We start from the raw sequence: 25,658 nt of genomic DNA on the forward strand, positions 1-25,658 counted from the left end.
TTGAATATTGAAGTTGTATTCCCAACATACTCTATACTGGAAACTGGACTTTCGTAACATTTAATAACATTCACCATGAAGACAAAACCAAAATCTTGGGTTTAGAAAGAACATATATTGTGTGGGCATTCTGGGCAACAATAGTAAAATATGCTCATTAGGCTACAGTTCACAACAGTCCTAAATCATGCTAATAAAGCATATTATATTGAATTCTCTACAAAAGACATCTAATCACATTTATTTAAAATTTGAAAAGAAACATAAAATGCATACTGTAAAAGCTTTTAAAATGAGAGAAAATGTGGAAAAATGCATACCGGTATGCATCTTAGTGCAATAGGGTCCATGCAACAAAGTAACCATTTTTAAATCCCATGAAATGCAATGATTCTATTCTAGCCGATAGTGCCCAAAATGTGGGGGGGAAAAAAGCAAGAATCATGAATCACAAACATCACATCCCTATTTCAGTGAAAGGATTCTCTGCATTGTTCTCCATGCTGCAGTAGACATAGTAGAGGAACACGGCTACCAGCGCAAAAAGCAGCAGCTTCATTACTGAGGACATGCACCCTCCTCCGGACTTTTTGATCGGCTGTCTAGCTTGTACTGTGCCGACACTGGTTGCACTGGTGCTCTGGACCGGGGGCCTGCAGGAAACATGAAAGATTTATCTTTTCATTTTCAAATACAATACAAATGTATATTCACACACACACACACACACACACACACACACACACACACACACACACACACGTGACGCTGCACGGTGCACGGACGCACGCACACACAAACTCACTATACTCACTCTGTGTCCTGGTCCGACTCCTCATCTTTGACCTGCTCAAAGCTTCCTCTTCGCCTTAACCTGGTGGAAAGAACAAGACTTTGTACATTACATTTGCAGGTCTAGGGGGTCTATGGTTGACCACAAACATGGCATATTTGAGGTGTGTGTGTGTGTGTGTGTGTGTGTGTGTGTGTGTGTGTGTGTGTGTGTGAGTGAGAGTGTAAATGATGTACTCACATGTCCCCGTAGGCTTCATGTTTAACCTATTGAAATAACATTGACATTATTTAAACAGATAGGGAATAATACAAATAGTGTAAAAAATAATAGCACACGGAACTTACTGGATTGTGATATGTAACATAGGTTACCTCCTCTTCTGTAACAGAAAAGAAAACATCACAAATCATATACTATTGTATAATATAGCCAAACATGTCTTTTTCTGTCTTTTCCTTTCTTTGGATTTTGTTGTACGTATAAAAAAATAAGAATGTACATTGTGCAACATATATACATTTTGTACTTTTTTGTTCCTAATAAAACATTTCTGAAAGAAAAAAGGTGCTCAGTGAAATGAATCATCTGGCAATTAATGCAATTATTAACCCATTTAGACCTGGAACACCTATACATTGTTACACCTTTCAAGCCGGGAACAGACGTTTTTTGTTGTTTTTACTGTAGGCTACATAGATAGAACTGAAATCAATAAATAAAACTGTGTAAGCCACCCGAAGCTTTCGTTTTTTCCTTTTGGTTATAGTACCATTGTTACAAGGAGAACATTGTGTATTAAGAATCTTTTATAACCCTGTATTTCCAAACCTTCCAGAGGCCACAGAGGTTGATTCCTTTTTAACGCCATTGTCGAGCACGAAGGGCCTAATATATATTATTTACAATTGTATCTTCTCTTTGTGGCCTACTTCAATACAAAATATTAAGAACAAGTAGGAAGAGGATTTGGGAGAAGAAATCTCGGATGATGATTGGGAAGATATTTTACGTCTCTTCTTCCATTGTGCAAGGCATGTCGCTTGGCTCCTGCCACGTATATACATATGTTTTGGTCGTGCCCTTCTTTACGTAGATATTGGACTGAGCTCTTTGACACCATGTCAAGGAGTGTTGCCATACCATTTGAACCAAATGTAATGACGGCTATTTTTGGAATTTCTCCCCCTACTCTATTACTGCCAAAATACAATTTGGTGGCCTTTACCACTCTTAGCTAGGCGTCTAATTCTGATGAAATGGAAGTCCTCTGCTCCCCCAACCCATCTTCACTGGATTAGAGATGTACTCCACTTTATTAAATTAGAAAAAAATAGAGCTCTGTATCCAAATTTGAGGACACATAAATAACTTACAGTTCCAAGCTATTCCAGATTGAATGAGTTTAAACCTGAATCTGAGCATGCTACACATGATCTTCGACGCAGTTGGGTAACGGGTTGTTCAGTATATTTATTATGAGGAACCATGTGTGGGTGCACTGCCACGTCTGTTGTGTTTTGGAGGGGTGACCATGCCATTTTGATGTCTTTGTCGTATGTTTGTCTTGTTTCAAAACTTGATTCAGGTTATGCGGTTTGTAACTGTCAGTGTCACTTCCCTATTAGGCGCGATTCATACTCCTATTTTAGAGCCGAATAAAAGTCGAAGACATTTTCCTCTCCCTCAGGCCCCTTGTCCACCGGGGTTGAACCGGTTCAGTTCCTCTTTTCCTCGGAACTGGAACCAAAAAATGGCCACCATTTCCCTGAAAGGACCACGGTTCCAAGAATCTGGAACAAAACCAGTTCTGAACCTGCAACCCATTCAACTGTTATCACCCGATAAGCAAGAAAATGTTCGTAATCAGCACCTTAGAAATACCCCCAGTAAGTATGTGATAATGAACATACTGGGAAATCCGGAAGAGACACTATGGGAGCGTTTGCTTTTTGTGTCAACGATGTCAATGACGGAGGGGCACCGTGTCTGGTGGCCTTGAGCCACGTGAGGCACCGCCGAGCGAGTCGCCGTGCCGAGCGTTGCGACGGCCACCAGACCCGACTCAGCGCCGTCCGAGTTACATCCCGTCCGATAGGCAGAGAATAGTATATATTAGTAGCCCCTAGTTTCCATGCGCCGACAATAGAGTTGGAAATTACACGTTCAGCAGGGGGAGTCTGCACCACCACCCTGCATGCGTGCAGTCCGGGGGGGATACAGCCAAACACCACAATGTCTAGTATGCCAGTATGGCAATATTGTCCATATTCCAACGTCCTGATAACGGTTGATTTCGTATATTTAATACAAGTTTTTTTTGGTGGAAAAGGGGGGCCTGAGTAATTTAACCCAGAACACGAACACTAGATGGCATGAGTGACAAAGAAAGGACCCATTCCAGAGGTTGGTAAGTATCAGTTACAGCGCTGTCATTCCAATTTGTCTTATCATTTAATTTTGCATGACTGTATCTTCTGTTGTTTGTAATATTGATGTTGGATGGCAGCCCAGGAAGATATACATCAATAATGAGCATGACACTGTTAGAATAATAACAATACTGTATAAGAGCAACAATAACAGTATTGTGCAGTAGAGTTCAGAATTAGCTTACTTTACCACTTCCGCCCACCCTTTTTTCCCCCTCACTGTATATGTTTCTTTTCCCTTTTTACCTCCTTTATGATGAATTCCTGTTCTGTTCTTTAACTATATATTATAGAAGTGTCTATTTGTACGTCTCTAAATGTTTTGATGAATTGAACAAGGTGGACCCTCTTGTAAACAAGTGTAATGCTTAATTGGGTCTTAATCCACTCACAGTTAACAGTCTTTGTATTGAGTTTGTGCTTGAAATGTACTGTAATTCTGCAAAATGTCATTATACATTATAAATATTTAAATCAATCAATCAGTGCAAGACTCAGTCTCTGAGGCTATTATTACATATTCAGTGTATGTTAATGAGGTATGGAACACGAAGATAGCTTTCATTTATTTATTTATCACAGAACAGATATTTTGCCGTTAATATTTTGATCTTTTGATAAGATATTTATCCTGGTGATGCTGGTGCATTACTCTGAATAGCATTTGAAACACCTCATATATTAATTATAGTGTAAATATTGTCTGAGAGAATTCCCCTAAAATACTAGTTACACAAAATGATGTAATGTCTGATGGTAACCCAGGGCCGGCTGCAGGATGAAATGACTAAGGGTGCAGATGAAAATTCTTAGGGTGCACAGGAAATAGTGTTATTTTATTTCAACATACAACTATAGCGTTGTTAAATCAAACGGGGTGATAACTGTACAAGTGCCTCCAGAAGGCGCTGTGGACTGTAGGGGTTTGGAGAAGTGTAGGACGGTTGTTACAGAATAAGAATGGCTTGTCTGTGACCGCAGCCCTGCACTGCACATTTAGTAAAACTTGTATCAGCCTGTTGCCATGTTGAATGATTTAACAATGCATAGCTGAATGCTGAAATATTTACTGCTGTTAAATAGGCAGCATTTATTTAATTTAAGTGTGGTATAGCTACAATCTGCAAACTCTTTATACAGTATTCAATCAATCAATCAAAAACCTGAGTTTCCGTCTGTTTCTACTGCAGCCGCAGCAGCATTTATTGAATTAAGTGTAACCTACATGCATGCTACTGCATGCAATCTGTTATAAAGTATTCAATCAATCAATAAAAATAAATTGTCTGAACTGCAGCCACAGCCAGGTCGGACACATTTTCTAAAGCATAAAGCACTGTGCAAGAATAGGCAGAACAGGCAGTTGCCTAGGTGCCATGACCAACCATGCATTCTTTTTTTAACTCATATATACATATTTTTATATCATTAATTGAAAAAGCTCCTTCAAAATTTTAAGTTTTGACAAATCTAAGTTTGGGGCATCACAACACACCCTCTGACTGAACTGACACCCCCCCATGTCAGTTCATGTGTTCGGTGCCCCCCACCCCGGGGGACACCAAAAATCCTGCCTAGGGCACCAAATTGGCCCCCCACCCCGGGGGACACCAAAAATCCTGCCTAGGGCACCAAATTGTTAGGGCCGGCACTGTAATAAACGGATCGCCTGAACTGCAGCCCAGCCAGTGAGCCAGGACCCAGGACAACATTTTCTAAACCAACATAAGTTCAAGATTATACATCTGTCAATGTGGCCATGGTGGCGCTGACTCGCGCAGCTCAGCAGCTAGTGGGGGGGGGGGGGGGAGAGAGAGAGAGAGAGAGAGAGAGAGAGATCGAGGCGCAAACATCTCGCTCGTTCAAAAAGACAGCCATTCCTTCACCAAGTTCACCATTCTGTTGCTACTGCTACAATGATACAAAAAATAGAATAGTGAAAAAGAATTAAGCCTATAGCATAGCCTAAAATAGCCTGTTTCAGACAGACATGACAAATAAAACCAGCAGAACAAAATATGCCAGCTAAATTCCAACTGAACCAGTCGTAGATTGCAGCCTACCAATAATTAGGAAATGTCCGACATGGAAAGCAAAAGGCAGCACCAGCCTCCCAAACCAGCTAATGCTAAATTAGCTGTTTTATTGAAAAATATTCGAGTTGGGTAGGATTGTAGCTCCTGGCTTCTCTGTCCCCAAATCAACCGGCGGTGGGTGTGTGGTGTGATGGCAAGCTTAGTTTAGGCTTACCGAGGTGGAGTTCTTCCACAGCTAGAGCCAGGAGAGGGCAGATCTTCGGTCTTTGAATCACTTTGTTTTAATTTGTTTCGCACGCTTTTACTTTCCACAACAAAACACAACAGGAGTCAGGACGAGGTGAAAGGGTGAAAATTAAAATCACTAAACTGTCCGTGGTCACGGTGCCACTGCTGAATAACAGGCTACTGCCTGCGCAGGCAGGTAATTGTAAATTGGGGAATTAGACTGGAGCTGCGCTGCAACGACAACGAGCAATTGATAGGCTGGATGTGGCTATATAATATTACTGGGTAAAACGGAGTGTTTTGATACTGTTATTGTTATCTCTATGACAATTATAATATTCTGAATATAATTTTGTTATTTTTGATATTGTCATAACTTTACATAGAACATAAACTGAGGGTGCACATTTTGCAACTGAGGGTGCTTTGCACCCCCGTGACGCCGGCCGTGTGGTAACCACTTTCAACCATCCTATTTTGGGCATGTACAGTTACAGTACATATATTGTCAAAACTAAATATTATAAGAAAAACGCATCCAGTCTGCAAGGACCATTACTCCTTTAGTGTGTAGATGGGCTATTTTTCGCTATTCTATTTGGCGTATAATTAAGTATAGGGCATAATTAGCTATGGAAGTTAAGTTCCCTGAGGAGCACCCCCCCCCCCCCAACACACACACACACACACACACACACACACACACACACAATTGAGAACTTGTGTCCTATGGTACCTTCCTCTCTGTAGTAGGTTTTGTCAGGGGAGTGTTGAGAAGAGCCTTTGGCCATCACTTCATTCAGCTTCTTCTCATACAGCCTTCGAGTTGAAGCTAAACAACACACAAATCACATTCTCTTGACACTTCATGTATATGCTATGTATCATCGATACATGGAACTGTCTTATCAATATTCTCTAGTGTAGGCCTATTATTAGCATTGCATTTTAGATGGAACGTGGAAACAAAAAATAATTTGTTTATTTGTTATGAGAGTACTAACTAAGTGTGTGTTACTCATACCAACTATGGGTCCATGTTTGATGCCATACTCAGTCAGCAAGTTGCTGATCTCTTGATCACTTTTGTCACTCAAAGACATCTATAAAACCCAGAGAGAGAGAGAGCAGAACAGTTCAAAAGTAATCCCATGGAGAAGAAAGGGGAGGAGACATAACTGCACCCACCCGCCTGGCTTTACTTGGCTGCCTGCCATCATAAAAGCAGCTAAAACTACGATGGAATTCCTCAGAGCTCTGCTCTCAAACTAGGTCCTTAAAGTATTCATTGAAAGTGACGGAAGAACACATTGAGCGAAAAGCATTGCAGTAGGAATTCAACTCAGACTCAGGACTCAGGAGCGGATAAATGAGAACAAAACTTTCTATATGGGAGACGTTAGCAACTGTTCAAATACGTCTGGTCCTACTGCTGCTGCTTAAGCAAATAGTAGTACTGTAGGTAGGCTACTATACTAGATCTACTGTAGTACGTACGCAGCGCGACATATTTAATCAGAGGTTCATACTCATAGTCAAGTACGTTTCTGGTGAAAAAAAACGGGTTTCACTTACCTTCGAAATCAGGAAACGTTAACAATGTGGCTCAGATGCTTGGCGAGGTTCTGCACACACACACACACACACACACAACCAGCAGCGACAGTAGTGGAAAGGGGGCGTGACGCCTGACCACATCTGGATGACCCACCTTGGTCGTCACCAGAGTGTAGAGTAGCGACAAGCTTTGATCTCGCCGCAAAGCGGCGGGGTGCCTATGGGCTATAGTTCCAAACATTGCTCCTATGGCTTGAACTATCCCATAGAGATAGAACGAGCACATCCGCATTCCATTGTTACAATGAGAGTCAACGCTAGTCACGTGTCGCCACTCTCCTACTATAATTACTCAGGTCGTCACCACCACGCCCAGTGGACTTCAGAACGAATCGGATCAACGATACGAATTACGAATATGAGCAATGCACTGTCTGTAACTGCTCCTAAACCTAAACCATCTTCATCTGGTGCAGAAATAAGACAACGTCCCAACTGATATCGAGAGGGCTTTTTATTTATCCCAAGCGACAACGTGGAAAAACTGCAAAGAAATCTGTATAACAATATTCTTTTAAACACAATGAAATATGAATGTCCTTGTTGTCAGTCAATCATGATGTCCCGTATTATAATACAACACAATGAAATGTCCACATGTCACAAACACAAACAAATACACGATACAATGGCAATATAACTTTTACAGACACCAAACAAAACAACTGGGAACATACCGTAGGCCTATGCGCCTTCTGCACAGACTTTTAGGAGCTCAGTTAAGTTCTTGTTCTTTTTTTTAATCTTTTGTGGAGACTCTAGATGAAAGAGCTCCTCAACTCTGCCGTTTGTTCTGCCCAAACATGCCCAAAACCCAACAAGTTATTGAAATGAGGTGATTAGAGCAGGTGAGCCTAATTCAACCTGCAGACAAGCAGACCACAAATACAGAGCACAGTAGATGGCACTATCTCACCATGCATTTACCATATACAAATACCAAAATATACAGTTTGTTGCCCAAAACAATACAATTTACCTTTACCATATGCATTTTCAGAAAAAGCTAAATAGAATATTACAAAATACCCAGCTACACTGTCCTTTAGGGCGGGGGCAAATTAACCTTAGGCACGGGTGTCAACATTGGCACAGCAGAGGCAGAGGGTGATCACTGTGCGTGAGAGAAGATCTTTTAAATTTAAATGTATGTAAAAAAAGTTTAGTTAAATTAAGTCCACTCACATCTGTATGCAAATTACATCCTGTACATTATTCTACAGTCGTAAAAATATTATGCTAATATAATTGAGTCTAATTGAGAATTTTAATTGAGTGTTTAAAATCGTGTAAGAAAATGTTTCTAAAGAAGAGAAAAAATAAAGGTTGCTATGTTTATTGCTATTGTGCAAAAGGATGCCCGTTTAACAGATTAAATGTAATCAGCATAGGGCGCAGCAGGGAATCGAACCCCATCCCAGTAAACCAGGAGCTCCATGCCTGTGCCAAAGTGCTTTGTTTGCGACGCAACGCAAAAACCTACCCTTGTAGGAGCCCTACCCTACCGTACCCTACCAGCAGCAAAGAATACAAAAACAGATACTTACCCAGTTACGTGAACCATCACGTTCTTCTGCAGATGACAGGCAGTGTCCACAAGTTAGGTGAAATGACAGAACCGGCCGAAATTGTGGCAGTCGACGCAAAATACGCAACGCAAACGAGTGCAACAGCAGGCAGCCCGACACGACGCAACCGCAGGAAGCCGGAACGCAAACGCAAACGAGAGCACCACCATCAGTAGGCTACCCTGCAGAACCACACCAGCGACAGCAAAGGACAATAAACAAGGTTTGTACTCACTGTGCAGCAAGCAGCTCTTCCCAGCAGCAGCTATAGCGTACAGTTCCTACCTCAATGTCTTGTGCAGGGAGGGGGGCATCGGTCTGGGACACTTCACATGGGCTCCAGGGTGGGGGTCCTCGGAAGCCTAAATTGGTGGGGCTGTGGGGCCCACGGACATGGCTCGTCTCAGGGTCCAGGGCTTGGTGCTGCCTCCTACACCACTGGTGCAGTGACTCTTCATATTCTGGAATTACATGAAGAGAAAAAATAAGTGTCATTAGTGTTATGTAGGCCTACATCACATTAGAAACACATGTGGCTGTATAGCCTTGTCAGCCCCCACAACCCATATTTTATAATATATATAATTATATATTATAATAGAATACATCAATATTAATTATTAAACCAAAAGTTCAAACATAAATCATAAATCAAATGCTTTCAAAATAAACAAACAGTCAACCAGTTGATCCAAGTTAAGACACCAAGCCTATATGACTCACCGAAGAGTAAGGTTGTCACAGTGGACAGGGACCTGCTGCCATGCTGCTGTCAAACATTTCGGCCATCTTGCATAGGTGGGAGTGGGAGTGGGGAGTGTAGGAACTGATGTCACCTTTATACTGCCTTGATTGACAGTTGACATGGGTTGCCATTTGCGGGTTGCCATGTTGGCTGGGTTACATTTACATTGCCAAGGCAAAAAGCAACAATACAATCAAAACTAAATGTATGTACATTTGAATTGAAAGTCAGAATATTCAATAAATCAGTGTGTCACACACACACGCGCGTGCACACACACACACACACACACACACACACACACACACACACACACACACAGACGCAACAGCGCAGCGAGAGAGAGAGAGAAAGAGAGAGAGAGAGAGAGAACTAACCTTTTTCTGAAATTGTGCCATGCTGGTGTGTGTGTGTGTGTGTGTGTGTGTGTGTGTGTGTGTGTGTGTGTGTGTGTGTGTTTGTTGCTGATTGGCTGATTGGCTGCAGGCCCATCACCAAATTAATGTGCACAGGGGATTTTGGAGAGAGACACCTGGGACAGCACAACAAGGAGATAGACATAACTTCTGACAGGAATGCACGAGAAACTTACTTTTTAACATATATCACATTCTCGCCGAGATATATTTTCAAGTTAATAAAAAAGGGGGGAAAAAAACCGAATGGTTCAAATGCATTCATTAAGATTCGAGTGCCAACCCTAACGAGTGAACATTCAAACCTTGAATGTTTGGGGACAGCCTTACCAGACAAACAAGTCTCAATTAATTAAACGTCATATTGTACACCTATATTTTGCTCTTAAAACCATTATATATTTTTTAATCTGGTAAACTGGCTGGTGCTCAAACTTTGCAATACACTTGGGGAGCCTGAGTTTTATTATGCAAGTCTTTCCATAGGTTTTCCTTTACTGCAGCGGCCTCTGGAGGAATAGTATGGCCATAAGGCCTAATACGGGCATACAGTATGACTGGTACATGGAGTATTCCAGGAAGGGCGTTGGCTACAGTAATCTACAATTGTGTAGGAGTTGCATTTGTGTGCTCCTGTAGTACCAATGTTTTGTACCATGTACCTATTCTCCTGCAGTACATGTAGGCCTAGCTCATGGTCAATAGCTCTAGTCTACCATTATGGACCAGAGCTAATGTAGGCCTATGCAAATCTACCGTAGGCCTACTTATGAGAAAAGTAACTTCTCTATTTATTTGAGACATGCTTTGAATTAGCACAGAATATATCCATCACTACATGACATTGACATGTTGCATTTTGGTGTTCATTAATGATTCACTCTTGTGTGGCAACTGTGGTTTAACTTTAGCCCATTTTGGGCGGGAACCCCTTTGTGTTTTAAACATGTTATAATTTAGCGAATGAAAAATAGCAGATCTACAAGCTCATAGCGCACCGCTCGGTGGCTCGCGATGAGCTTGTAGGTCTGCCATTTTTGAAAATTTGTGAAAATATTTATTTCAGAAAACTGGAGGATTTAGAAGATTTCTTTTAAATGTTGAGGTCAGGCCTAAAAGGGCTTAGACAAAGCTTCATCTTAATATTAATGTAACTTTTAGCAGTGAAAAAAAAACCCAATACAGAACCAGATAGACAGAAAAAAATACTTAGACAACTTTATTGTGTATCAAAATACTGTAAGTCTTACAACCACTTTAAAAGCTTTTCTATTTAAGACAAGATTATTTTTTTTTGTTTTTCTGAAATACTGAATACACACACAAAGCCAGAGCTAAAGGGATGAAGGGAGGGCTGGGCAGGTGAGGAGGGGGAGACATTTTACAGAACCACAAGGTAACAGTTCATTAAAGCATTTTTGGTCATTATATTTATTTATTTAAGGACATAAAGTTCACACACCAAAAATACTCTTCAGCCCTTCCGTCCAGCTCAACTCTGGAAATGTCCCTTTTTTATATGTAACAGCTCCATTTTTTTATTAAACATTGACCACATCACACAACTTATTTTCATCAGGTTCTGATGCTCTCTTTATCATCAGTCTTTCTGTGTCTGAAGAGTGACTTTTAGTGCCAGTATGGAACATGTGTAGCATATTTGGATCATGTATAGAACACACAGTCTACTCTAGGCAATATCTTCTCAACATCAAGTGCCAAGAAAGCATGTCATAATAGTGACGGTAAGCTACTTTGACAATCATCATCACTATAGCCGATACTAGCGGATATTAACGTTTCTCTCATCACTAGCCTATGTATTCACATATACCTCTTGTCGCTCAAATCCTTTGGCGTTGGCCATTTTCCTCATTCTAATCCCTATGGGTTAAAGTTTTAAGAACAGCAGTGCCTAAAACGGGATCTAGCAGCAAGTAAAACAAATGGGTTGGCTAGAGAGCAGTATGAACACATTGGACTGGCATGGGTCACCCAGCACTGGATTTCAATGCAACAAAAACAACCTTGCATAATAATGGGCACATCTTTTTTTTAATATATATATATATAGATCTTCATGAGAACAATCATGGCATACATACATCTAACTTTGTCAGAGGGCATAACATGTTATTTTCATTTCAAATATTGTATATTGCATGATTGTTCACAAAAAATATGTTTAGAAAAAAAACGTATTCCATCATTCTAGGGCGGTTTGAGCAGTGCGAGAGGGAACCTCCATGCTATGCTAGGCTAAAAACTATTCTATGCTACAGTATAAGATAGCGATAGCCTGTCCTCCTTCCTAAACTATTTAAAGTATGCTACAGCCTAATCGTTCATAAACGGTGTCCATTCTCGAAGATGGAAAACGGGTGGCTATAGTTTACAGTAATTCAAAAAGGTGCATATTCCCCCCTTTCTAAATCTACTAGTGGATAATGATTAGGAGAGGCATGGAAAATAATGATGGGGGGGGAGAGAAAGGAAGAGATGAGTAGAGTGGACTGATGAAAAGGAACAATTCAGTGTCTATGCATTCATCTTTGGGAGACTTGGTTTGGAGTTGGTCGTTACAGTGAAGTTGAAAATGTTTGGCTTCAAAGACTCCGAGCTTCGGAGCACAATGATATCTGGCTTCAGGTAAACATTGACATGGGAGTTCGTTTTCTGCACTGGTCAAACAGCAATAATGTTAAGGAGGAGGGGGGGGGGGGGCGCAGGGGTTCTTATTGGTTCTGCTTTGACACAGAAGGGTCTGGGTTTTTTTTTTGTAAACAACAATATTGCAGGTGCTGATCGATTAGATTCAAGACGGACAGAAATTTCAGCTGGGTAAAACAGTGATACGATAAAGGGCTTTCTCTCCGATATCGGTGTTGGTGGGGTGGGGGGGGGGGAGGGGTTTAGACAGTGATGTGATAGGGGCTTCCGGGAATGTGCTCATCTCCCCACTTCACCACCAGGATGTACTCTCCCTTCTCTTTGAGCTGGTAGCTGACATTGTACATGCGGTTGCCCAAGTGTTTCACTAGGATCTCTTCACACGGGACCTTGGGACCGTCCACGCCGACCAGGAGCATGTTACGCCCTGCAGATACAGAGAGAGAGAGAGAACTTAGAATAAATACTTTTTTAAGCAGCACACAGGCTTGAACAAGGTCAACCACATGTCTTGGATTGTGGGTCAGAGTTATGGCGATGCTATGGAACTTTCCGCTTTCCAATTCACTCTAGTCGTCGTCGTTCCATCCTCCAGGAGTGAAAACGGAACATTAGGCAATATTCAAAATTCAACAGTATATTCAACGGTAGCAGCATCATCTTTACACCGTTGACATTTTCCTCTTGCTAGGTTGGAACTAGGGATCTGCAGATAACAACCCCCCCCCCCCGATCCAACACTACATCAACTCCAATACTGGTATAGTAAGTAGCCTTGCCGAGCCATGGGCAGGAGCCTATCTCCTGTTTCTGTAGCGTGAGGCAGCTTGATTCACAAGTACACTCCCTGGACATGACGCTAGTATGTCGCAGGGACTTACCCCCAATCCAACTCTTGATGCCGAGTGTCAAGCAGGGAGGCACTGGGCCGCATTTTTACAGTCTTTGGTATGACCCGGCCGGGGATTGAACCCCGACCTCCCAGTCTCAGGGCGGACACTCTAACCACAAGGCCACTGAGCTGGTGATACTGGTATAACCACAGACACACACACCTGCTTTGCTACAGTCGACACTGAAGTTGTTCTTCTGTCCAATGAAGCCCTTGGTCAGGCCCATGCCCTTTGCCACGACCTTGGTGGCGTCCGACTGAGCCGCCATGGGCTGAGAGCAGCTGATGGCGCGGGTCACGGGGTCGACCATCACAGACGAGGTTTCGTGCATACTGTGACTGGACACCAACTTGGAACCTGGAAGATTTAGGAGAGAAGAGATATGAGCGAGAGACCTCTATCGTCATGTCATCGAGGCTAAGACGGTCTCCCTTAATCTGGGATCATCATCGATGCATGTAGAAGAGTGCACACTGTACATTATTGACCATATTCGCACAGTTACTTTCTACGATCTACAAGATCTGACATTTTGTTTCTGCCTGAAAAATAGCAGATCTACAAGCTCATAGCGCTCCACCGAGTGGCGCGCTACGAGCTTGTACGTCTGCTATTTTTGACTGACATAGAAACATAGCTTTTTCAGAAAACGGTCAGGATATAGAAGACATTTTTAGAATCTGATCTCAGGTCAAAATGGGTTAAGTAAAAGAATAGCACAATGGCCGCCTTTGACTGGCGTGTGAATGTGGTCAAGTCAATGTTACATTTGTTTTCCCAATGCCTCCTACACACCAGTGATCTTGGCCTTGAAGGGGCTGCCGACGATGTGATAGGGTCCGCCGTATTTGATGGAAATGAGATAGTTGCCAGGGGCCATCGGTGTGTACGTGACCCTGTAACCCTCGGAACACTCCACACAGTCCATCTTGACCTTGGAGGGCCCGTCGATTGTTACAGCCAAGGCCCCTGCGCCAGCATTGCTGGTGTTCACCACAAACTCACACGCAGTGCCTGGGGGGGTAACATGTAGGTTGAGGTGAGCAAATTTGACAGAAATGAGAATTACCGGTAAAGCAAATATTCATTGTTGTGCTATGCTGCCGATATTCTTTTTGCAAATACCACACTTGGCTGCTTGTAAATAGGTCACAATAGACTTTAGAGTTCCAGCATTGTTACCTGTGGAACCTCCCTCCAAGCCCGGTCCATATGCCGACACCATCCCAGGGTCCCCGGCCTGGCCCGTCTCTCCTACACGGATCTTAAACGGACTCCCGGGGATGTGGCTGCCATTGAACTTCACGTCGATGAGATAGAGGCCGTTCTCTCTGGGGATGAACCTTACTGCGTACTTATCTAGTGAAGTGGAGATTGTTTTTAAGGGTTAGGGAAGACGGAGAATTGACATTTTGCATGAACATCTAATCCAATTAGTTGGGTGTTCTGCGACACCACAGGCTTCTCCCCACCGACCTGTAAATCAGCATTTGCAATCATGTATACACACACATTTACATTTGCGGCCTGAATTCAACAGCATATACCAGATTAGGATGAATCACTTTTAAGACCGATTTATGCACTTTTAAACCCGATTTATATCTACAAGCTCGACTATGTATGAATTAAGCATCATTAATATCGACCATGTGAATTTGCACATACATACAAGTACTTTGAATCTGTACGTTGCATCCACATGGACACAATACACGCAACTTAATGGTAGAATGTTGTAAAAGAAAATGTTAAAGCTTTCGCGAAGTAAAGTGTATATAATGCAGTGCAATGCACCAAGGTCACAGTAAAGAGCCTGACCGAAGTTATGGATGCTGGTGGCAACAAAACAAACCATAGAAATATAATCCAGATCGAGACCATATTGAAGTGTATTGAACGCTGCTATAGAGCACCGAAGTCCTGGCGTAACTCGCTCATCCCGACGATTCCCCTTGGTTCGCGGAAGTAATTTCTCTATGGAGAATAACATGGGGTGATCTTAATATCGTCTACTATAAGCGTTGTGGTCCAAAAATAAACAAGCTGTCTCTGCGTTATTGTTAGGGAGGTGTCTCTGTATCGCTTGCAACAGTCAGTCACTCATATATGATACAGTCCTGCTTCTAGCGAAAATCTAACTAATTCAGCAGCAGTAACATTAGCGTTTTCTCTCAGTCAGTTGATTCTTCATATCCATATGAGTGAAGCGGCCGAGGTGACATGTTTATTTTTCAAACACAGAGGCGATCTAAAATCGCCTCAATGGGGATTTCAATGCAACTAAACAAATACATGAACCTGGGGACTGACGCCCTCGGGCCTCTACTGAAAGTGACGTCAGACTTCGGTGCTCTATACTATAGGATAATGTAAAAAAAAAAGATGGTTTACCTTGATCAATCTCAGTGACGCAGCACTCCTCCAGGGCGCCGGAGGGGCTGTGGACCTTGGCGTCAATGACGCCCTTTGCGCCGTTCAGGCTGACGGCGAACGACGCCGGCTGGTTCACCTTCAAGCCCGACTCCTGCTCGACAACACAGACTCACACGCTCAACACACTACAGCGACATTACCCCATGAATGCAATGCTACAACACAGACTCACACGCTCAACACACTACTACAGCGACATTACCCCATGAATGCAATGCTACAATTAGTATTCCATTCTGACCTGAGGTCAGATTCATACGAGGTTTCCACTGGACATGACACACTGGTCTGATGAACCCATTCTGACCTGAGATCAGATTCTAAAAATGTCAGTCGTTCTTCGATCTTTCAAAAAATAGCATACCTAGATCTGCTATTTTTCAATAGCTAAAGCATAACATGATGCCAACACCAACATGGGTTCCCGTTCAGAATGGGTTATTATTGTTACAATTATCACTATCATAAGTGGTAGAAGTAGTGCTTTTTCTGTTGATTGATCAGATTTTTTTTTTTTTTTCTTTCCACATGATTTTGTTTAATCCTTTGTTTATTAGAAATGCAGCAATGTTGAAAACGGATCTCTTTATTCAGTCTTTGTTTCCTTCTATGAGATTACTGAAATCTCAAAAGGGTGGGCATAATATTTTCGGTCAATTGTATCATGTCAACCCCTTTTGTATATGTAATAATGTTGGATAAACCATGACCGAGACAAATAAACTACCGTATCTATCCATCAGTATAGTATCAAATGCTGTTCAACCACGATTAACCCCAAGCTGTACGACGAATAGATCAAATAAACGATCTACCTAAGCTTTTTGAAAAGTTAAAAGTTTTGGAAAATGATTGCCTAGAATGACATGCCTAAAAAAAGGGATGCCAGGTTAAAGTGATTAACACAATAAAACAACACCATGGTAACACAGACCGACCCACGGTCTATGTTAGCATAACCATTTTCCTTACCTGGAGGCCGCTAACAGGGCTAAAGAGCAGGGCTGAACAGAAAAGTGGGAGAAAGTATTATGTTGTGGATGTTTCACAAAGAGCTGTGTGAAGGAAGGTAAGAAAATGTGCCCGTAAATAAGTTAAGTGTGTGTATATTTGTATGCAAAGACCTGGGGTGCATACTTAGTTTAGACTAGTCATTGGTTAGACATGGGTTAAGGTTAGGTTTAGGTGTGCTGCCCCGTGGGAGGTTAGGGTTAGGGTGAGGGTTTGAGATACTAGGTTCTAGTTGTAGGACTAATGACTGGTCTAACCAATGACTAGTCTAAACCAAAAACTGTCTAAACTAAGTACTGCACCCCAAAGACCTTTGTGCATGTGGGAAAAGTGAAATTAAGTGTATGATATACAGTGAACAGTACATTATGTGCGGCTCAGTGAGCGAGAACAACGATAAGAGAGGGGAAACAGCCCAGATAAGACCTCTTTAACCCTTTAGCGCCCCTTTCTCATCTTAGAGGGAGGGTGTGGTGGTGGGGGGGGGTACTGTTGGGAGCCTTTAGAACGAGGCACGAGAAACACACACAGTCCTCTAGAAGTCCCAGAAGCCTTTGCACCGCCCGACATTGCAGCAGCGGCAGATCCGAGATCAGATGTCTCTAAAAAAACCCCATCGACTCAAACTGTACTTGGATAGCCCTGCATGTGTGCCGAACTATCAGAAATAAGTTATTGCTGTCAACCCATTCAGGCCCGACGTTGGAAAAAATAAATAAAAAGTTTTCTAAAATCATGACAATTTTCGGAAAGATTTGAGGCACATTTTAACGATTCTTCAAAAACAACAGACCTACAAGTTCATAGCGCGCCACTCGGTGGCGCGCTATGAAGCTTGTAGATCTGCTATTTTTAAATAGCTAAATTACAACATAATGTTTAAAACACCAAAAGGGGTTCCCGCCCCAAAATGAGCTAATTGTGCAATTGTACTGCATCACCAAAGTTGAACTAAAGTGACGCTGACGCTTACTAAGAACCAGAAGCAGGAAAGGCATTCATTACTTATACCTGTGACAGGGTCACTGCACTACATTATTGATCCCCGATATGATGCATCAGCCTGTCTGTCTCATGCAAAGTTTACAAAGTAAAGCAAAGTTTACAAAGTAAACATTTGCACAATCTAAAGTATATTTAACACTCGGGGGGGGGGGGGGGGGGGGGTTTCCGACAGGTTTGCAAATCCCCTCTGGACTCCAAAAGTAGGCCCCAACTACCACCACCACCCACGCGTTCCCATAAACTCTCGGCACTTCCTGCAGCTGCTGCATTGTGGGGCGGTGGTGCGCTCTGGCCCTGGCGGGCGTGTCGCTGTGACACGCTGCGTGGGACGTGTGTGTGCGTCTCTCGGAGCCTCACCTGAAGACTGGCAACAGTGAGGCGCCGGGCGTCGTCCGAGGGCGAGGCCACGGGGACCACGAAGGGGCTGTCGGGGATGTGCTCGTCGTTGAAGCGGATCGACACCTCGTAGTCACCTTTAGGGGGAAGTAAGAAAGTAAGTAAGTACATTTTATTTATATAGTACCTTTCACAGAGAGGACTCACAATTTAAAGTGCTTTACGTACAATACAAATACAGAAGGTAAAACAAGCAAAACAATGCAGATAAAACATGTGCTGTACAAATCCGCTCAACAGGACAACAATATGATCATCACGCGTACATCATAAAACAAAAAGGTAGGTTAATTAAGTTCAGGTTGAACCATCCACAAATGCTTGTTTAAAAAGAAATGTTTTGAGGCCATTTAAAAAAAATGAAAGAAAAGAAAATCTCAGTGCCAGTGGGAGAGCGTTCCAAAGTTTGGCTGCTTTACGGCCTGAAATGATTTGTCACCTTTAGTTTTTAGTTTGGTGGAGGGTGGGTCTAATAGACCCTGATTTGCAGACCCAAGGGCCCTTCTGGGCACATAACGAGGTACCAGGTCAACCAAGTAGCCAGGGGCTACAACCGAATGACAGGAAGTCACCAAAACAAATAAATGCAACTAAAAACACACGGAATCCTCCCAGTCCTTCAAGAGGACATCATGAAGGTGATGAAAACAACCAAAAACAGATACGCTTGCACAGCAAAATCCTCAGTGTTCATTGAACTCCATTAGTACAAATGTAACCAAAATTATAATCTCTCGTCATTTCCCCCAATCTCCCTTACCAGGCTCCTGTACGATGTAGGACACTCCACTAGAGCCATCCTTGCGGTCTTCAAAGGCAATCTCGGCTTTGCTCGGCCCCTCCACTGCGATACTGAGACCACCAGCTCCCGCCTCCCTGGTCCAGATGCTGAACTCGGCTACGGAGAACACAGGGGTCAGAAACTGGGTCACACAAAAGTCACATTAATGTTCAGACAACAAGGTCTCCTTTCCTAAGTAAGTGGCCATGGTGGATATTAGTTCCTCATACAACTACCAATGCAGACCTTATTAACACACTGAGACCGTCTTGCTCATGGACACATAGCCGGGGGGGGCCAGGAATCGAACCTGGGACTTTATTTCCCAGGTGGCCTCTCTACCCATTCAGCTAAGGACACCCATACCAAGACGATACATGCACACACACACACACACACACACACAAACACACACACGCACACACACAAACCTGGTACTCCGGCCTCGGCTCTCTCCAGGCCTGGCCCTCCGGCACGAACCTTATGTGCCCCTCCCTCTCCCAGGGGCCCCACGGTGAACTGGAAGGGGCTGCCTGGCACGTGCTGCCCGTTGTACTTGACGCACACGGTGTGCACGCCCGTCTCCGTGGGCACAAAGCGGATGCAGTAGGTGTTGTTCTCGCCCTCCATGATTTCGGCCTTGTGGATCTGGCCCGACGGGCTGGTCACCTGGGCCGTCATGTCCGCTATGCTGATCTCTGGGGGGAGACGGACGGTTCATTAGTTCTGAATACACATGTGTTACAGTAAGTAAACAAAGGACAAGTGTGTCAAATGCGTTTGGAAATTAATGAAAAAATAAAGTTATGTTTTGGGGGTTTTTCGGGAGTGGAGACCACAAGGTCTTTTAGCTTTTTTTGTTGTAGACGGATGCATAAAGTGAACTAAACGCATGAAAGATAAAACGAACTATAATTAAATGGTAAATGGTGGATTTATATAGCGCCTTTATCCAAGGCGCTTTACATAGATTGTGCATCAATTCACCCATTCACACACCGATGGCGGCGGAAACCATGCAAGGCACCAACCTGCACATCAGGAGCAATTAGGGGTTCAGCGTCTTGCTCAAGGACACAAACTCTGGGGGAGCCCGCGGTTCGAACTGGCAACCTTGCGGTTAGGTTACTATCCAGCCACTCTACCCCACTCTAGGTGATAGCTAAATAAGTGTCACAATCCGATTAAATCGGCCGATGAATCGATTATGAAACTAATGGTTAGTTGCAGCCCTGGTGGTCACAGGAGGAAGTGCTCACCTGGGATCTTGAGGCTGAGGTCACACTGACTGCCAACGTTCGCCACCGATGCTGCTCTCCTCTTCCTGGTAATGCTCTCCTTCATCCTGCCTTCACCAGTCACCTTCACTGTGAACGCGCTCCCTACACACACACACACACACACACACACACACACACACACACACACACACACACACACACACACACCTTTCAGTGTGATCTCTTCTGAACACTACAGCCATTACACAGCTAAATCATCAATTTAGGCATTTAGCAGACGCTCTTCTTAACCCATTTTGACCCGAGATCAGATTCTAAAAATGTCCGTTTGAAAATGACAGTTTTCTGAAAAAGCTATGGTTCTATGTCAGTCGTTCTTCGAAAAAAAAGAAAAAATAGCAGACCTACAAGCTCGTAGCGCGCCACTCGGTGGCGCGCTACGAGCTTGTAGATCTGCTATTTTTCAATAGCTAAAGCATAACAGAGCATAACCAAAATGGGTTAAACAACGTTAAACTCACTTTGACACTCGATTTTCCATTCACTTTATGCATGTGCACAGTTGCATACCCTCCATTTCTTTTGCTATCCAACACTGAGGATCTTGCTGTGCACAGGTGACATTACACTATAGCTACACTCAATACAACAAAGCCTGATGGAGTGTCTGTCTATACCGTCTAGTTTGAGATTATAGAAAATGCTTTGAGAATAAATGATAAAAGATTTGTGTTGGGAGGCTATAAAGGCCTATAAACCCTTAATACACCTTCAACTAAAGTCTCTAGATAGATGACCTAGTGGAAAAGTACCTGGCACATGCTGGTCAGCGAACTTGATGTTTATGATGTAGTTTCCTGGTTCCGTGGGGCAGTAGGTGACCTTACAGGTGCCGTCCTCCTGGTCCTCCGTGTTGATGTCCACTTTACTGGGACCCTCTATGGACAGACTCAGGCCACCATATCCTGCATTGATTGATTGAAATATTCATTAACAGTTTGCAGAATTACAGTACATTTCAAGCACAAACTCAATATACAAAGACTGTCAACTGTGAGTGGACGACCCAATTAAGCATTACACTTGTTTACAAGATGGTACAACCTTGTTCAATTCATCAAAACATTATATATAGTCAAAGAACAGAACAGGAATTCATCATAAGTGAGGTAAAAAGGGAAAAGAAACATATACAGTGAGGGGGGGAAAAAGGGGTGGGCGGTGGGGATTCAGATTTTACGGGGGCCAGTTTCGAATTGCAGCCGTCCGTAGGTGCCCTTTGAGAGCGGTTTTGAAGGAGTCAAGGGATTCGCATGTCTTAATGACTGTTGGTAGGGCGTTCCACATTTGGGTGGCATAGGAGCGAAAATAATTTAGTCCCTCGTTTGTGCCGAATCTGGGTTGTGGCATGAACAGAATAATGCCACGATTTAAGAGAAACATTGTATATGAACCGAACGCGTGTTAACCATACATCAAACAAATCACAAACATGAGACGTTGTGATAATAGTGTACTCAACAAATAGTTCTCAACAAAACATGACACTGGACAGACAAGGTACAACTAGGTACGACTACACATGTGGGCAGAGAAGCCACTTTAGTTTAGTGCAATGCAGTACTACACAGTGTAGGATCGTGCGATAGTCTACTAAGGCATGCAACAGTCAAGTCAAATCATGTGTAAGGTCCCTTATGTAACCGCACACTGTACTGTACATGTCTAACCCATTCTGACCCGAGATCAGATTCATACGAGGTTTCCACTGGACACACACTGGTCTGATTAACCCATTCTGACCTGAGATCAGATTCTAAAAATGTCAGTCGTTCTTCGATTTTTCAAAAAATAGCAGACCTACAAGCTCGTAGCGCGCCACTCGGTGGCGCGCTATGAGCTTGTAGATCTGCTATTTTTCAATAGATAAAGCATAACACGATGCTGACACCAAAACGGGTTCCCGGTCAGAATGGGCTAACTAGTTCACACAGCATTAGTTCTATCCAAAGAAACCGGCCGTTTCTAACCTGAATCACGAGTGTCAATGATGAACTCGGCGGGTTCAAAGGTCTTGGCCTCGCTCAAGCCCTGGCCGCTGACGCGCACGCGGCTGGCGTCGCCGATCTCCGATTGGCTGATCATCACGGAGATGGGGCTGCTGGGAATATGGCGGCCGTTCTTCCTGATGTTCACCAGGTACTCCCCGATCTCTTTTGGGACGAATGAAATGCCTAGGATCGGAAAAACACGGACACTTAAACAGTGTTGTTTTCGTCAACTAAAACTAAGACGAAAAATGTTCGTCGATGACCTATTTTCAAAAACAAATGGAAACTAAATGAAAACTAAGCTACGATGACTAAAACTAAGACTGAATATACTGACAATTTCGTCGACAAATATAAACTACCGGTAGACTAAAATGTTAGGAAGGGAGATCCAGTACAAGTCATTTTACACTTGGATGCATGCTGAAAATAGCTGATCTACAAGTTCACAACGCGTCGCAAAGTGTAAAAACACTCATTACGACGGCATCAAGACCCGCCAAAATACATTTTAGTCGACTAAATAAACTATAGATTTAGTAGACTAAATCTAGGCTAACACTAAGACATTCCAGGTGACTAAAATGTGACTAAAACTAAATTAAGTTTCAGTCCGAAGACTATGACTAAACTAAAATAGAAATTAGCTGCCAAAAACAACACTGCACTTAAAACATAAGTACAACATACAAGGAGAAAATACCACCCCTGTGCCAATCATCTAATGTGATCCTGGGCTCTACACACCCTCCGCCAACCTGGGGAGAGCAACGGACTTAACTCATGCTCCCTTCATGCCTGAGTGTCCAAGTTGCTCCTTTACACCTGACAGGGGGGAGTTTCCCTGGTTGGACGTAGCGCGTGGAAGGAACACGTTATTCCAACCAGTTCCTTTCCCCTCCATCAGGTGCCCCGGCTGGCCAGGGGGAGGCAGTTTAGAGACCAAACACACACACACATTATTAAAACAATCGTTTGCCCTCTCGAGACACCCACCGACATGACCGTTCCGTAGCTTCTTGAGCAGACATGGCTCCTCGCGGCCGGAGGGCGTGGTGAGCGAGGCGGTCAGCTGACTGAGGTCCAGCTCTCCGATGTCCAGGGGGATGTCAGCGGCGGAGCCCACCTTCAGATGGGACATCCTCATGGAGTCATCACCTGGAAACACGACAACAGGAACGTCCCGTAAACATATACGACAAAAAGCACAGCTGGAATAGCTGTCGTGTTACCTCGACTGACTTTACGGGAGATTCACGACTTTTATGATGAACAACTCAAGTCATTTATACTTTGTTGTATATATATATATATATATATATATATATATATATATTGCACCAAATGCACCATTGATATTCGTCGTACAAATAGCTGATCTGCAAGCTAATGTTATTATGATTTTCTTTTTTTCCCCCCATAGTCAAAAATATTGATGCCAGGGTTAACCCATTCTGGACGGGAACCCCTTTTGGTGTTTTAACTAAGCATTATGTTATACTTTAGCTATTGAAAAATAGCAGATCTACAAGCTCATCATAGCCCATAGGTCTGCCATTATTGAAAAATCGTAAAAATGCGGCACACATCTTTGAATATATATTCTTTCAGAGCGAACGTTTTCTTTATTCCGATGTGGGTAATTATGAACAAACACCGAATGTTTCACATTGTGATTTGGAATGTAGCATAGACATTTTTCTTAGATTTGGGAATAGATTTTTTTTTCTTTTAAGAAGAAAAAAGGGTGCCACATGGAGGGGGGTTGAGGGAGGGAAGAGGGGTGGGGGAAAAAAAAGAAGAAATCTTGGGAACTGCTCTTGTGTCATATGTAATAAAAATGCTATATGTATTGTATTGCACTTGCCAAATAAAACAAATATTATAAAAAAAGAAAAAAGGAGATCAGGCACTCTTCCATTTGTGGGGGTGTATTTACCAGTGATTCTGGCAGAGAAGGGGCTGCCGGGGATGTGCTTGTCGTTGTATTTGACCAGGATGCTGTAGTCTCCACACAGGACAGGCAGGTAGGACACCGTGCAGGTCCCGTCCTGGTTGTCCACGCAGCTGATGTCTGCCTTGGACGGACCCTCGATGGCCAGGGACAGACCACCTGGAGGACAGGCAATCAACATTAATCACCATCAGGCTCGTTTCTCTGACGATCGGGGTTTGACGTTGATTTATGTGATATTTTACTTCTGTCGTGGGGGTGCTTTACTGGCCTTTCTTGGTTGAATAAAAGTAAAGTTTAAGAAAGAAGTATGGGTATTATCTTGTCTATCCTTTTTTTAGTATGGGTATTATCTTGTCTATCCTTTTTTCCTCTCTTTTCTTAATAGTTTATATTCTTGTGTTCTATTATAATAAATTCTATTATTATTTTTTTTTTAAAGTGATATTTGAATTAAGTGAAATTAAATCACTGACAATACCTTTAAATAAATACATTTTGAAACGTCCATGGGAAAAAATAATTTTAAATTCTCGTCCGGGCCACTCGTCGTCATGAAAGGGGGCGGGACTGTGACGCTCTATATGCCTGTATATTTGTATTCCGTTATTGTCTTTTGCGTTTCCTCTTTGTGTACACTTTCTTAGCGATTTTCTTTGGATAATATTTTTTACATGTCTATTTGTTTATTCGTATCCGTTAAAAAACGCAAATAAAGTGTTGATCATAAACGTGTGGGTACTGTATGATGTGATTATGAAATGGAACAATGTATATTTTACATTACTGTGTGATGAAAGGCTTGAAAGAATAAGTTACACCGGTTTTACACAGTAGACCCAACGCAAACAAACGTATCATTATTTGAAACATCAGCGCATAATTTCACCATTGGTGCATCCCTAGTGTGTGTGTGTGTGTGTGTGTGTGTGTGTGTATGTGTGTGTGTGTGTGTGTGTTCTATACCCTCTCCAGCATCTTTAGTGTTAACGGTGAAGACGGCAGGCTTGTTCACGGTGCCGTGGATGAGGCCAGGGCCATAGGCGCTGACATTACCACTGTTCATGTAGTCCACGTAGAACTGCAGAGGACTGCCTGGAAACCAGAACAAAAAGAAGAAAGACAAAAGGAGTGGGGAGAGAGGGGGGGTCAGTGCTTCATGTTAATAGTTAAAGATCGGAGAGTGCACAACACATGTATTAACCCATTTTGGACTGAGGTCGATTAAAACAAAACCCATCTTCTAAATCCTAACATTTTTCTGAAAAACCTATGTTTATGTCAGTGGTGCTCAACCTTTTTTTATATCAAGGACCCCCAGAATTATCTCTATTGGGCCACAGACCCCCCCCCCCCCCCCCATCTCAAAATATGTAGTTCCAGGG

At 42.9% G+C, this 25,658-nt stretch overlaps 2 protein-coding genes across 2 annotated transcripts in view; both read right to left on the bottom strand.

Moving 5' to 3' along the window:
* Positions 1–46: 46 nt before the first annotated feature.
* On the bottom strand, positions 47–7,268 carry emd (emerin). Its single transcript, XM_080762744.1, has 7 exons — positions 7,065–7,268; positions 6,514–6,592; positions 6,226–6,321; positions 1,141–1,175; positions 1,034–1,059; positions 815–874; positions 47–653 (listed from the first exon to the last, which is right to left on the bottom strand). Exons 2-7 carry the CDS (start codon positions 6,590–6,592, stop codon positions 458–460), a joined length of 492 nt encoding a protein of 163 aa, XP_080618870.1. The 5' UTR covers positions 7,065–7,268; the 3' UTR covers positions 47–457.
* Positions 7,269–11,029: 3,761 nt separating this feature from the next.
* LOC308315793 (filamin-A-like) overlaps positions 11,030–25,658 on the bottom strand; it is a 48,971-nt gene continuing 34,342 nt past the window's right edge. Inside the window, 14 exon segments of the mRNA XM_080763945.1 lie at positions 11,030–12,932; positions 13,561–13,755; positions 14,194–14,412; positions 14,581–14,757; positions 15,793–15,925; positions 18,208–18,323; positions 19,007–19,144; positions 19,459–19,725; positions 20,287–20,409; positions 21,081–21,233; positions 22,299–22,502; positions 23,316–23,477; positions 24,259–24,432; positions 25,240–25,368. Of these exon segments, the coding sequence (XP_080620071.1) occupies positions 12,748–12,932; positions 13,561–13,755; positions 14,194–14,412; positions 14,581–14,757; positions 15,793–15,925; positions 18,208–18,323; positions 19,007–19,144; positions 19,459–19,725; positions 20,287–20,409; positions 21,081–21,233; positions 22,299–22,502; positions 23,316–23,477; positions 24,259–24,432; positions 25,240–25,368 (2,375 nt within the window). The 3' untranslated portion in view covers positions 11,030–12,747.

This window comes from Protomyctophum bolini (genome assembly GCF_963924005.1).
Source record: "Protomyctophum bolini genome assembly, chromosome: 5".
In the NCBI taxonomy this organism is placed as follows: domain Eukaryota; kingdom Metazoa; phylum Chordata; class Actinopteri; order Myctophiformes; family Myctophidae; genus Protomyctophum; species Protomyctophum bolini.